Raw genomic sequence first — 14,593 nt, 5'->3', positions numbered from 1 at the left:
TAGCTCCCTAAATGGTTTCCTCATATCTACTTCTATCTATCTATTGTCTACACAGCAACCAAAGCCATTCACTTCCCTGCTTAAAACCTTTTAATGGCTTCCCAATCCTCTTAGAATCCTCAAGGCATGCCTCTCCAAACTTATCTGTTACAATTTTATCCATCACTCACTATTATGCTCCAATTATAGGCTTTCTCTCCATTCTTACATCTTCTATGTTCTTTCTACCTTATAAATAAGTGCAATAAAGTTAAAAGGTGACCACATAAGAGATGTATCTCTCCTCCCCTAAAACAATTCCATCATTACTAATGGATATATAAGCTCTTGCCTTGCTAATTAAGGGCCATTTTTTTCTCTATTTCTTTTATTAAAGCTCCACTAATCCTCATATGTATGTGAGGGATGCCACTTTGCTATTCTATTAAGGAATAAAAAAGAAATAAAAACAAGAGAAAAGAACATATGAATTGGAAAATTTGATGGGAACAGAACACTTACATAGTCTTAGGGTAACTCTGATAATAACTACTCATCAAGGCCTAATGATAAGAGAAATTAAGAATCAGGAGACATACACCAAATCATACATTTCACTGCCCTTTATTTTAAAAAGTACAAAAGAAAACAAAGTTGAATTCATTTTCTTTTAAAGATTATTTTTTTTATAGATGTGCATAAATGTATATGCCAATATATACATAGAAAAAGTTTTTTAATTCTTATTTTTTGCTAGTTTGGAGATGGCTGAAAAGATATTTTTGATATATAATAGAAGTGACACTGTATTCTAGATAATCTGTGGTTTGAGTGTACTGAGGAAGAAAGGGGATATTAAAATTTCTAAGTCTGTCTGGTTATCACTTCCACTGCCAATCTCTAAAACATCATTTTTAAAATTTTTTCAAATACAAACTTCCTGGGAATCTTATTAATAGCCACTGCCTCAGCCATCATTAATATGTTGGCTTCCCAACTCTGTACCTTTAACCCAAACCTCTAGCCTTACATATAAACATACTACTGGTCATCTTCACTTGACTAGCCTACTAGTGCCTCAAATTCAAGCTATCTAACCTCATTACTTTCCTTCTAATGCCTGATACTCCCCCAAGTGTTACTTTCAGTGAATGATGGGTAATTTTGTAGATGATCCTGTTAGAAATATGGGAACCTTTCTTGACTCTCTTTTCTTTCTTACCTTCCACACCTGTAAGCAAAGAAAGGGCCTCAAGGAGAGTGTTGGTGAAAGTTAAAATGCCTCAAAAAGAGAGTGTTAGTGAAAGCCTGCAAGGGCACTGAGGAGGTTGTTGGTGAGGGACTATAGGAAGGTTAAAAAAAAATGTTACTGGAAACTATAGGAAAAAGAACCCTTGCTATGTAGTGGCATAAAGTGTAGAAACACTGTAGCCTGTAGACAGTGGAACTCAATGAGCTAGCTACCAAAAATTCCAGGAAAAATTCTCAAAAGGCCACCAAGATTCTTCTCACTGCCTGTGATGAACTATGAGAGGAGGGAGATAAACTACAGGGAAATGGTTAATTAAAGGAGCCAAGACTTGCAGAGTTCAGAAATAAAACTGTTTCTCATTCCTAGCCTCTCCAGAGAGCAAAAAATGCTATAGTTAAAAAGTGGCTTCCAGGAAGAACAGAAACGCAGGAATCTGTCATGAAAACATGGGTGTGATTGTAAAAACGCTAAGACTTCAGAAAGATTTAAGGCTCACAGACCTTTCAAATACGCAAAGACTTTCTCAGGATTATACTAGCATGTCTCTCAGATACTCACTATTAAGCAATAAGGACTGCTGAGTACTATCCCTCAGTAGACACAGAGGGAGCCCAATGTAGAAATGGGCTTATTCTTAAGATTTGTGGGTGTGAACTGTTTAATAAAGTAGATTATAAGTTACTCCTTTTTGTTTTGTTTTTTAAATTACACCATCTTGAACTAAAAATAAACAGACCTTTGGATCCCAAAACTTCCTTGGACAGGAAGCAGGTTAAAGAAAACTACTTAGCTGCAAATGTGAGCTACTTTTTATGGAAAAGGAAGGATGACCTAGATGAAGCAATCAAGAACCCAAAGTATGAAGCCATGAACCATTATAAACAACTCCCTGGCAGTATGACAGAGCCCTAATTAAGGAATGGGCAGTAAGTACCTAAGCAGATTTCAAAATTGCTATGGACCAGTGACCATGGTGTACCTTCTGTTTTCCCCTCTTTTGAAAAGGTTATCTACAGCAGTTATTCTATGCTTATCCCACCACAGTATGTCGAACGTATGAAGGACAGACAATTGGTATCTTCAGTTCACAGGTCTTTGAAATGAGATTGAGTTCTCTTGAGAACTCAAGGAGCTCTGCCCAAGGAGTCCCATCCATACCTGGACCTGATTTAGATAATGAGATCCTGGATGTCAAGTTTATGCTATAATAGATAAGCCTGAGGGAATACTGGAGGAGAGATTACGTGAATTTTGCATGAGGGAGAAATATGGATTGTGTGGGTAACGGACACACTGTGATAGACTCTGTTTTCCAAATATGGCCACCAAAATACATCCAATCCCAAGTATTCATCTTACAATAAGAAGTGACAGTGATACTCCACTCATCTAGTAATATGGGTCTATTCCCCACCCCTTGAACCTGGATGGACCTCTGTGACTGCCTCCACCAAAAAAGCTCAGCAGAAGTGATACTACATAACTTCATAAGTTAGGTCATAAAAATTCTTTGTGCTTGCTCCTTGCTCTTTTAGGAAGTTCACTTTTGGAACTCAGCTGCTATGTTCTGAGGAAGCAGGTCACCGGAAGAGGCCATTGTAGGTATTCTTGTCAACAACCCCAGCCAAGGTCCCACGTGACAGCCAGCGCATCAAGCACCAGGCATGAGAAGAAAGTTGTGAGATGACTTGAGCCCAAGCCACTGTCTCACTGCAACCTCACGAGAGACCCAATGCAAAACTGCCTGATCACAGTCAGCCTTTAAACCATGAGAGAGAAAAATAAAATGACTGTGGTTGTTTTAAGGCAGTAACCTTTGGTATGATTCATTACATAACAGTAAATAAGAGTCACAATGTCCAACCAAACACCAAGTCCTATTGATTCTAACCCCTAAATAATGCAAATCATCAGCTTCTCTTTGTCTCACTGCCATTGGCCTGTAACATCACCTACAATATTTTGTATTATTGTTTGCTTAAATGGATCTTCTCCAAAGGGAAGAGAACATGTCATTATCTCCAACATCTAGCAGAGTGCTTGGTATACAGTATACCCTTGACAAATGATGGTAAATAATAAATTATTAAAAACTGCACAGTAAAAAATGGTGTTAGTGATTCGATTACAAATTCAATAACACATATTTGTTAAATAGATTTATATAACTTATTCTACTTACATCACATAAGGCACCATAGCGAAGAATAGACAGTAAAGAATGTACATGACTTTCACTGGTGAAATATAATCTGGTACGGACATGACGTTCAGGTGACAGAACACCTCTGGAATACCTAAAGTAAGGAGCAGACAGTGTTAAAACATAACCATGCAGTTAAAACTTAACTAATGAAATTATTTTGTAAAATGGAATTTAATCTTACTAGAAGTAAAAGAACATAGTAAGCAAATCTATCACTCTTCCAATCACAATTGAGGCGTTATCTTAGCAGCTATTCCTCTAACATGAAGATAACTGGAACTAACTGGGACCACTGAGATTAGTCAAAGAAGTGTTAATATTAGTCAAGTTCACTGTAAATAGGTCATTTAAGCACCTTTATTAATAATGAAAGAGGGTCACAGCACCTAAAGAAGCTCACAGATGTTAATACTGCTGAATGAGGATGATCACTGATGATCACATATGAATGATAACACACATCCCCTTTCCCTGTTTGCCTCAGTTTTTTCTCCAATTTGGAGCCAAAAGAACCTTGGTTGGAAGTTAACTATTAGAAATACCTAGGTAATATTATTTCCACAGTGTGCCAAGTGATACACCTCCTGATTTAGCCATAGGAACATTAAAAAGTAATTAGATTTGAAGAATGCAAAACAGATGCCTATAGACTTAAATACCAGTACAGTCTCTTACACAGGATGGAGTTTATTTACAGTGTCATCATCTTGTGGTCCTTTGAAGATCTGAGCGAATTTTTCTAACTAGAGGAGTACAGTAGCCTTTGGCAATCTCCAGTTTTTCAGCTTTAGTTATACCATATTCCTGAGCAGAAAATACACAACATTAGAAAAAGGGTATAGTAATAAAGAACTCCAATAAAGGTACTACTAAATTTAAGAATTTTAGTGAGCGACAAGTATTTTTATTAAGCCTCTTCTGAACATTATACAATGTTCCTAGTTTACATTTCTGCAACTTCAAGTACACTATTCCCCAAAGTATTGAGTATAATTAGAAGAATTTTTTTTTGGTGGAAATGAAAAAGAAAGTAATTTCTAAAGAGGATAGGATGAATGGATGAATGTAATCTTTATGAACAGTATTCAACTCAATCAGGTTTTAAATGTAGAAACAACCCTAAAAGAAAGATGGATTAAGGGCACAAACACAAAAGCACAGAACAAATAGTCAATAAACATACAGAAAGAAATATAAATTGAAACCATGAAATTTTTGTCTATTTGGATGTCAAAAACTAAAAAGGTTAACAAATTATTTAAAAGCCTTTGGCCAATACTGTAGAAGTTTTAACTAGTGGTTAGCCAAAAATGCCATGAAATTATCAAACTTAATGAGCTCTATAACATTATAAGTTAATTAAATGAGGAATTACAATCCAAAGTGTTAAGAAAACATAGTAATTGTAATAATTATAATAAAAATTACAGTCCAAAGGGGTAGATGAGAAAATGACCTGATATAAGAAAAAAATCTGCGATGTGTGTGTAGATGGGAAGAGAGGGTATAAGAGGAAGAGGGCAGAAAGTGGGGTGGAGGCGGAGGGAGGCAGGGACAGAGAGGGAAAGAAGGAAGAGTAGAAAAGAGGGAAGAAATAGGCACACTCTTTCTCTCCAAGTTCCTTCTGGGATACCTGTATTTAAAGGCTACTTTCCTGTTATCAGGTACTTCCCAGATGGCAAAACTTAGTAATGGATAATAAATCTCAAAACTGCCTAATAAAGAAAAGGCTGACTGATTAGATGGAAGACGTATGAAGATGGAACCTCTTGGGTCATTTACCTTAAACACAAAAGCTTGGTTGGTTAAATAATCTCACCAACATAGATGACTGTGAAATTGGTACGAAAAAAAAGAAATATGTATCAATTGTGTATGTATGTGTAAACAAAAGGAAAATGTTGAAATTAAAATCATCAAAGGAAATTTTTCTGTTGTTATTAGCAAGGTGTAATGAAACAGGCACTCTCATACACTGCTAGTCTGTAACAAAACTGGTAAAAGAGTTCTGGAAATCTTGATTGTATGTAGAAGACATATGTATAAGGAGAGTGAAAGAAAGTAAAAGAATCCACATTTCCAAATGTGAGAAATTGGTTAAATAGTTATTATTACATCACATCATTCAGCCATTAGGAAAAATGAAGTATATTTAGCTTTACTGATTTGGAAAAAATTTCTTGATGCCAAGAAAAAAAAAATCAGGTTATAAAATAGTATGCATTTCCTGGTTCCATTTTTGCAAAGAATACATTTGTTATATATACAAATTTATGAAAAAAATTTTATCCATGAATTTAAGGAAAAAGGCCTTTTAGAATTTTCCAAAACAGTGAAATGTTTTTCTCTAGTTGGTAATGGCATACTGATTTTTTTTTTTTGGCTATATCTATATTTTCTAATTTTATAACAAAGATATATTACTTTCATAATAAAAAAACCTTTCCCTTCAAAACAGTGACATATTTTGTAGAGCTGAAAAAGCAAGCTGCCACAACCAACTAGGACCAAATAATTAATTGTTAGATACCCAAGTTCTCTTATAATATTTCTGCCATAAAAAGAACTGATTAAAATAACAGATGAAGATATTTGAAAGCTTATTATGTGGTGATATTTAATGAGAGTATCATTGGACTTTATATTGCAAATGCTATTATAAAGAATCCTCTGCATTTCATAATACAATCACCAAAGAAATGATCTTCAAACTTCAATAAATGTGTGCCATCTCAATTAAGACTCTTAATAACAAATATAATCTTTAGATGTTCTTATCTTCCATCATACCATCGAGGCTCTTTTACTATTTATTTAATTTACTGAGGTAACATTGGTTTATAACATGTCTCATGCATACATTATATTTTGACTTCTGTATAAACTACAGTATGCTCAACACCAAAAGTTGTTTCTACCCATCACCATACAGTTTACCCCCTATACTCAATTCACCCCCTTTCCCTTCTGGTAATTATTACTCTTTTCTCTATAAATACATGTTTGTTTTGCTTGGTTTGTTCATTTATTTAAAAAAATTTTTAATATTTCACATTTGAGTGAAATCATATAGTATTAGTTTTTCTTTGAATGACTTATTTATCATAACACCCTCAAGGTCCATCCATGTTGCCACAAATGGCAAGATTGTATCTTTTTTATGTATTCCATTGTATTATATATACTACTTCTTCATCCATCCATTCATCAATGGGCACTTTCCATATCTTGGCTATTGTAAATAACGCCACAATGAACACAGGGTGCATGTATCTATTTGAATTAGAGTCTTCATATTCTTCAGATAAATACCCAGAAGTGGAATACCTGGATCATAGGGTATTTCTACTCTTAATTTTTTGAGGAATCTCCATACTGTTTTCCATAGTGGCTGCACCAATTTACATTCCCACCAACAGTGTACCACACTTTTTTCCACATCCTCTCCAGTACTAGTTATTTCTTGCCTTTTTGATAACAGCCATTCTAACAGGCCTGAGGTGATCTCTCACTGTGGTTTTGATTTGCATTTCTCTAATAATTAGTGATGTTGAATATCTTTTCATGAGCCTCCTGGCAATCTGTATGTCTTCTTTGGAAAAATATTTAGCTCCTCTACCCATTGTTTAATCAGGCTGTTTTTTTGTTGTTGTTGAGTTGTATGAGTTCTTCATATATTTTGGATATTACCCCCAAATTGAATATATGATTTGTAAATATCTTCTCCCATTCGGTAGGTTGTCTTTTCGTTTAGTTGATGATTTACTTTACTGTACAGAGCTTTTTAGTTTGATGTAGTCCCATTTGTTTATTTTTGCTTCTGTTTCCCTGCCCAAGGAAACATATCCAAAAAGATATTGCTAAGACCAACTTCAAGGAGCATACTATGTTTTCTTTTAGTTTTATGGTTTCAGGTCTTACATTCTAGTCTTTAATACATTTTGAGTTTTGTGTATGGTGTGATATAGTGGTCTAGTTTCATTCTTTGGCATGTGGCTGTCCAGTTTTCCCAATACTATATTGAAGACACTATGCTTTTTCCATTGTATGTTCTTGGCTCCTTTATCATAAACTAATTGTCCATATATGTGCGGGTTTGTTTCTGGGCTCTCAATTCTGTTCCATACATCTACATGTTTGCTTTTCTGTCAATATCATACTGTTTTGATTACTATAGCTTTGTAGTATAATTTGAAATCAGCGAGTGTGATAACTCCAGCTTTGTTCTTTTTTTCTTAGGACTGCTTTGGCTATTTGGGGTCTTTTGTTCCATATAAATTTTAGAATTTTTTGTTCTATTTCTGTGAAAAATGTCACTAGGAGTTTGACAGGAATTGCATTAAATCTATAGACTGCTTTAGGTAATATGGTCACATTCACAATGTTAATTCTTCCAATCCACGAGCACGGGATATCTTTCCATTTCTTTGGGTCTTCAAATTCTTTCAACAATGTCTTACAGTTTTTAGTGCACAGGTCTCTTATTACCTTGCTTAAATTTATTCCTAGGTACTTTATTCTTTTTGTTGAGATTGTAAATGGGATTTTCTTAATTTCATTTTCTGTTAGTTTGTTGTTAGTGTATAGACATGCGGCAAATTTTTGTATGTTGATTTTATGCCCTGCAACTTTTCTGTATTTATTACTTCTAACAGTTTTTTTGAGGAGTCTTCAGGGTTTTCTAAACATAAAATCATATCATTGCCAATAGTCACAGTTTAACTTCTTCCTTTTCAATTTGGATCCCTTTTATTTCTTTTTCTTACCTAATTATTCTGGCTAGGACTTCCAATACTATATTGAATAAGAATGGTGAGAATGGGCATCTTTGTGTTGCTCCTGATCTTAGAGGGATAGGTTACAGTTTTTTCACCATTTAGGGATTTAGGAATTCTTTTAGCTTCATGAACTTGTATATCCAGTTCCATCCCTAGATTTGGGAAGTTCTCAGTTATTATTTCTTTAAATAAACTTTCTGTTCCCTTCCCCCTCTCTTCTCCTTCTGGGACAGCCAGCATCCTGATGTTGCCCTTCCAAATAGAATCAGACAGTTCTCAAAGAATTCCCTCATTGTTTTAGATCTTAATTCTCTCTCCTCTCCTACCTGTAGCACTTCCATAATTCTATCTTCAAGCTCACTAATTCTCTCTTCCATATAGTCTGCTCTATTTCCAATACTTTCTAATGCATTCTCCATCTTATTTCTTGAATTCTTCAGATCCAGAATTTCTGTTTGGTTTTTTTTTTTAATATCTTTATTGGAGTATAATTGCTTTACAATGGTATGTTAGGTTCTGCTTTATAACAAAGTGAATCAGCTATACATATTTTTAAGAGTTTTTTTGGTCTCTTTGGTAAAGTATTTCTTCTATTCACTCATTTTATTCCTGAGCTCACTGGACTACCTTTCTGAGTTTTCTTGAAGCTCGCTGAGTTTCTTCATGATAGCTTTTTTTTTTTTTTAAATGATAGCCATTTTGAATTCTCTACCAGTTAGTTTACAATATTCCAAGACTTTAAGTACAGTTTCTGGGGAACTGTCATTTTCTCTTTGTGATACTGTGTTACTGTGGTTCTTTATGGTGTTTTATGTTCCTCTGCTGGCACATTTGAAGTGTGAAGAGTTTTCTTCTTTAAGTAAAGTGTTTTTTTAAACTTCGTTCTCACAATTCAACAGATTAGTATTTAGAGGCCTTTTTTCTCTTTTCCAGTAGGTTGCACTATAGCACAAGATTTTGGTTTTTCTTATGTGAGCTGCCTTTGGTCATATTTGAGAAATGACACTTTTGACAGTCCACCACACCTGCTAGAGTTGTTACCCGGTGTGCTCGTTGTTGCTATTGTGCCTCCAGGGTCATTGGTGCCTTGTTGTTGCTGGTGGTGCTGGTGTCATTGCCTAGGGCACTGGAAGAGGAGGCACCTCCACGGTGTTCAGGGTCTCAAAGGTTTTAGGCTCCACCATTACAAGGGGACCAATAAGGTGGGTGAGGGAGCCAGGGTCACAGGTACCCCTGCTGTGTCCAGGATTGTAGCATTCAAGGGCACTGCCACTACAGGCAGTTGCAGGGGGTAGTGAGAGCTACAGGGACCTCCCTGGCTGGGGTTGCAGGCCCCACTGTCACTAATGCCCGGTTCCTTGTGGCCATGGATGCCACTGAAGCTGAGAGGCTGGAATCGTGTGCGCCACCGCTCCTGGGTTCTCTGAGGCTGCAGGCTCAGCCAACTGTGGCTAGGAGTCTGGGATCACAGGTACCGCCTGTACTGTTCCCCTGGTTCCACCTCCTCTATATGTTTCAGTCCAGCCACTTTCAGGTATACAGATGTATGGAATTTTGTGGCATGCTGGTGTGTTGAGCAGAGGCACCTTTGTTGAGTTATGCATGTTTTACTGTTGTAGATTGAAGGGGAGAGACAAAGGGAGCATGTCACACCACCATGATGCTGATGTCACATTCCATTGTGATTATTTTTAAGTACCATTTTTTTTTTTTGGCCATGCCGTGCGGCTTGCAAGATCTTAGTTCCCCGACCAGTAATTGAACCCAGGCCCTTGTCAGTGAAAGCACAGAGTCCACACCACTGGACCGCCAGGGAATTCCCAATTTTTAAGTATCATTTGTAAATCAGGGCTATTTTCTGAGCACTGAGGCTAAAAAGTTGATTTTATCACAGCAAAAATACCTACCATAATTAAAACTATTAATTCTCAAAGTAACTAAAAAATCATGTTGATCATACTTAAGCTTACATATGATTAGAATTACATAATTCACACACCATAGCTATAAGAATTAATGCAATGTAAGAGTGAAAATTGATTTTTTGGAGACATAGCAGAACACATATACATTTTTCCTGCAAAGATAGCAATACTCTCTTAATCTAGTCAAAATATTACACTATTTGACTAAGTCATCAAGTCTCTAAGCTTGAAATATTCTTTGTCAAGTAAACGTGCAAATTTCTCATTTTTCCATTACAAATTACAGCTTTATTACAATTATTATAAATATGTTTACAATTTGAGTTATCTGTTCAGTGATTGAAAATACCTAAATCTTGTCCATGGAGACTAAAGTAACAAAGCATAATATTTACTTAACTGAATTCAACAGTTCTTTAAAAAGGAAGAAATCCCAAGTTTCTGCCCTCTCCTCAATTTATAATCTTGGAACTCGAGGAAAGCATAATAAAAAGACCTTTGTTTTTAAAGTTATAAAATTATCAAAATTTAATTATGAATTGAACAAAACTAAGACTGATTCCTGGAAGCTTGGGCATAATATTGTCCAAAGAGCCCTAAGACTTCAAAGATAATTTATCCAAGATAAATAATTGGAGATGTCTTCAAGTAAGTTCTCAGACTGTTGAGAAAATCTAACCTAATTGCATCATAAGAAAATTACTATAAGTGAGACTGAGAATAGTTGAGCATGACAGATAAGTTGAGTGATACAAATGATGTCTCAAATCTTTCCTTACCATCTCTAATCTTTAGTGTTTCTTCTAATTATAATGCTTTAAAAAAATTCATTATAAAAATTTAAGTTACAAGGAGATGGTGGAAATTTCTTCAGCTATATAACTAATGTACCTAAAATACAGACACTATGTAAGTAGGAAAAATTATCATCTAAAACTCATTAATACTTAAGTTTTCTTTTGAGCCCAACTCCTAGAAACAAACTTTTCATTCCCAATTCTAGAATGTTTAGTATACATAACTGAGAAAGAAGAGGCTTGAGATTAAATAAGCCATGTAACAACACAGACATGATTACGCTAATAAATCATTAGTGTATTTATTTAGCCACTGAGTAGGTGAAACATTCAGATATACTGAAAGCCTACCTTGAAAAATGCATATACCTACAATAAATATTTTAGAGGGTCACATATTTACAGCCTATCTGTTAAAAGTATACTTTGAAATAATCTTCATTGTAAGAATAAGTACAACTAAGATGCACTGAGCTTGGAATAATGTCAAAGCAATCCAAAACGATGAAAAATAATCAGTCTTATGTATGCTTCCAATGCAAACTAATTACATGCTTACCAGAATTAAGAGTAACCATTCTTTCTCAGATTTATTAGTACGTAAAATTTGAATGAATTCTCTATCTTGAATTTCATAACAAAGATGGATGTTGATTTAGTAACTTTACCGAACGAGTTATAATGAAATCAGTGTTAGTTCTATAATATCTATATCATGTAGCTAAAACCGAGATCTGCAGAATTTAGTGTGTTCATTTTGATGTTAATCTTAAAATATCTTATGTTATAAAAATACAACTTTTTATTGTGTAAAATAAAACCTCTTTTGCAGAATAAAACTTCTCTTCTATTTAGCAAATGAAAGATGTCAGAGACTAAGTCCTTGTTTTCTAAGTCTATGTTTCTTATAGTGAGGTCCAAAGACATATTCTTGCAGTATGAGATATTTTTATCCTCTTTTAAAGAGAATTTATTTTCAAATCACTGATTTATACAATATACTTAAACCTGTCTACATCATATATACTGACCAAACAAATAAATAGTTGTTCTTTCATGCTGAAAGAATAAGCTAAACTTTAACATGTACAGAAATACTTATAGGTAAGTTGTGCAGTCTGAATTCCCAGTTTTTCAAAGTCTCTAGTTTTTCCTGGATATTCTGTGAATATTAGGAAAAGGACACTGAAGTATAGTTTTTTTTTTTTTTTTTTTGCTGTGCTGGGTCTTCATTGCAGTGCATGCATTTCTCATTGTGGTGGCCTCCCTTGTTGTGGAGCACGGGCTCTAGGCATGCCGGCTTCAGTAGTTGCAGAACGCAGGCTCAGTAGTTGTGGCTTGCAGGCCCCAGAGCACGCGGGCTTCAGTAGTTGCGGCTCATGGGCTCTAGAGCACGTGGGCTTCAGTAGTTGTGGTCCGCAGGCTCACTAGTTGCAGCTCGCAGGCTCTAGAGCACAGGCTCAGTAGTTGTGGCACATGAGCTTAGTTGCTCCTCAGCATGTAGGATCTTCCCGGACCAGGGATCAAACTCATGTCCCCTGCATTGGCAGGCGGATTCTTAACCACTGTGCCACCAGGGAAGTCCTGAAGTATAGTTTTAATTGTAGTAGATTTACAGTATTGTGTTGGTTTCAAATGTACAGCAAAGTGATTCAGTTATATATTGGGTTGGCCAAAAGGTTCGTCCGGGTTTTTCTAGAACATAAAAACTGAACGAACTTTTTGGCCAATCCAATATTTTCTCAGATAATTTTCCATTATAGGTTATTACAAGGTACTGAATATAGTGCCCTGTGCTATACAGTAAATCCTTGTTGCTTATCTATTTTATGTATAGCAGTGTGTATCCCATACTCTTTATCATCCCCCCTCTCCCTTTCCCCTTTGGTAACCATAAGTTTGTTTTCTATGTCTATGAGTCTGTTTCCACTTTTTAATATAGATTCATTTGTACTATTTTTTAGATTCCACATACAAGTGATATCATATAATATATGTCTTCCTCTGACTTAATTCACTTAGTACGATGCTCTCTAGGTCCATCCATGTTGCTGCAAATGGCAATATTTTGTTTTTATGGCTGAGTAATATTCCATGGTGTGTGTGTATGTATATGTGTGTGTGTGTATATATATGTATATGTGTGTAGATATATATATATATGTATATATACATACACATACCACATCTTAAACCAATCATCCATTGATGGGCACTTCAGTTGTTTCCATGTCTTGGCTATTGTAAACAGTGTTGCTATGAACACTGGAATGCATGTATCTTTCTGAATTAAGAGTTTTTATCTTTTCTGGATATATGGGAGTGGGATTGCTGGATCATAAAATAGTTCTATCTTTAGTTATTAAGGAACCTTCCCACTGTTTTCTATATATGAGTATCTTTAAGTGAGGCTACTTTCATATACAATCTTTACACTTTTCATGTACAGTGACCCTTGAACAACGTGGAGGTTAGGAGCACCAACCCTGCACACCATTGAAAATTCGAGAATAACTTATTTGTGGTTCTGCATCCATGGCAGATTCAACTGTGGATATGTGGATCGTGCAGTACTGTAGTATTTACTATTGTAAAAAATCTGCATATAAGTGGACCCACTACAGTTCAAACCCACATTGTTCAAAAATCAACTGTATTTCATTTTTCCTGCTTTTTAACTTTGGTTCACAGTTGGAATGTGTGATTTACTCCAATCTCCCTTTTACAATGTCCAAATGATCTTTTAGTAATTGAGTTGAAAAAAGTTCTCCAAAGGGCATCTGCAACTGTTTTCTTCTAACACATCTCTTATTTCAACTTGTCTTGTCACCTGTCTCTTTATTATCATCTGATTCTCTGTTTAATTACATTTCAGTTATCTGAATTTTGGTTACACCTCTATTTTTACTCTCCTATAATGAAAAGGCCCCCCTTCCACCTCTACCACACCCCACAAATAACTACTTACATCCTGGCCTCTAAATATTATTTTCAAAATACTTCCACATAAAGTAAAAAAAACTTCCAAAATTTATATAGGTACACAACTACCTTTTTCTCCCACTTTGCACACATTCCCATAGCACAGAGCTGGTAGGTGCACAATAAATGCCCAATAAATACTTAAGTGATTTATCCCATCCTATTTTCAGTTGTCTCGTTTGTTGTTAGCATATTATTATTAAGAGTATCAATTCTTAAATTTTAAAAAGTCACTACAAACTATTAAAAAAATCAAACAATGATTTAATATAACAAAAAGTTTAAAATATAAATTCATAATTAGTTACTTTCCTTTTTAAAATTATAGGTTTACTGGGACACAAAAACCAACTATCTTTTATCCACTGACAGACATTTTGAAAGTATCTATATAACAGTACAAGAAAATTGATATGTAGGAATTACTTACCTGAGGGATAACAATATCTGCTAATGCCTTTGAAAGCCTATATAATTCCATTGTGTTTTCTAATTTCAAGGAACCATTATGCTGGACATCATATTTTATACAGTCATATATGTCAGGGATTTTACTAATATCATATCTTCCATTCTTTGTTTTAAAGTCTTTCTCCAACTTGGACCATCTACGTAGCATGAGCTCTAAGGTCTCACTATGATAAAGTTGAATATCTAAAACAACATAACAGTTT

General features: G+C 35.0%; 1 protein-coding gene across 1 annotated transcript in view; it reads right to left on the bottom strand.

Moving 5' to 3' along the window:
• Window positions 1-14,593, bottom strand: part of PPIP5K2 (diphosphoinositol pentakisphosphate kinase 2) — an 80,474-nt gene that overhangs the window by 24,979 nt on the left and 40,902 nt on the right. Inside the window, 4 exon segments of the mRNA XM_036846262.1 lie at window positions 3,414-3,528; window positions 4,113-4,147; window positions 4,149-4,241; window positions 14,350-14,573. Coding sequence (XP_036702157.1) covers window positions 3,414-3,528; window positions 4,113-4,147; window positions 4,149-4,241; window positions 14,350-14,573 — 467 coding nt within the window.

This window comes from Balaenoptera musculus, chromosome 3 (genome assembly GCF_009873245.2).
Source record: "Balaenoptera musculus isolate JJ_BM4_2016_0621 chromosome 3, mBalMus1.pri.v3, whole genome shotgun sequence".
In the NCBI taxonomy this organism is placed as follows: domain Eukaryota; kingdom Metazoa; phylum Chordata; class Mammalia; order Artiodactyla; family Balaenopteridae; genus Balaenoptera; species Balaenoptera musculus.
This window is presented reverse-complemented; position numbering and strand designations above follow the sequence as displayed.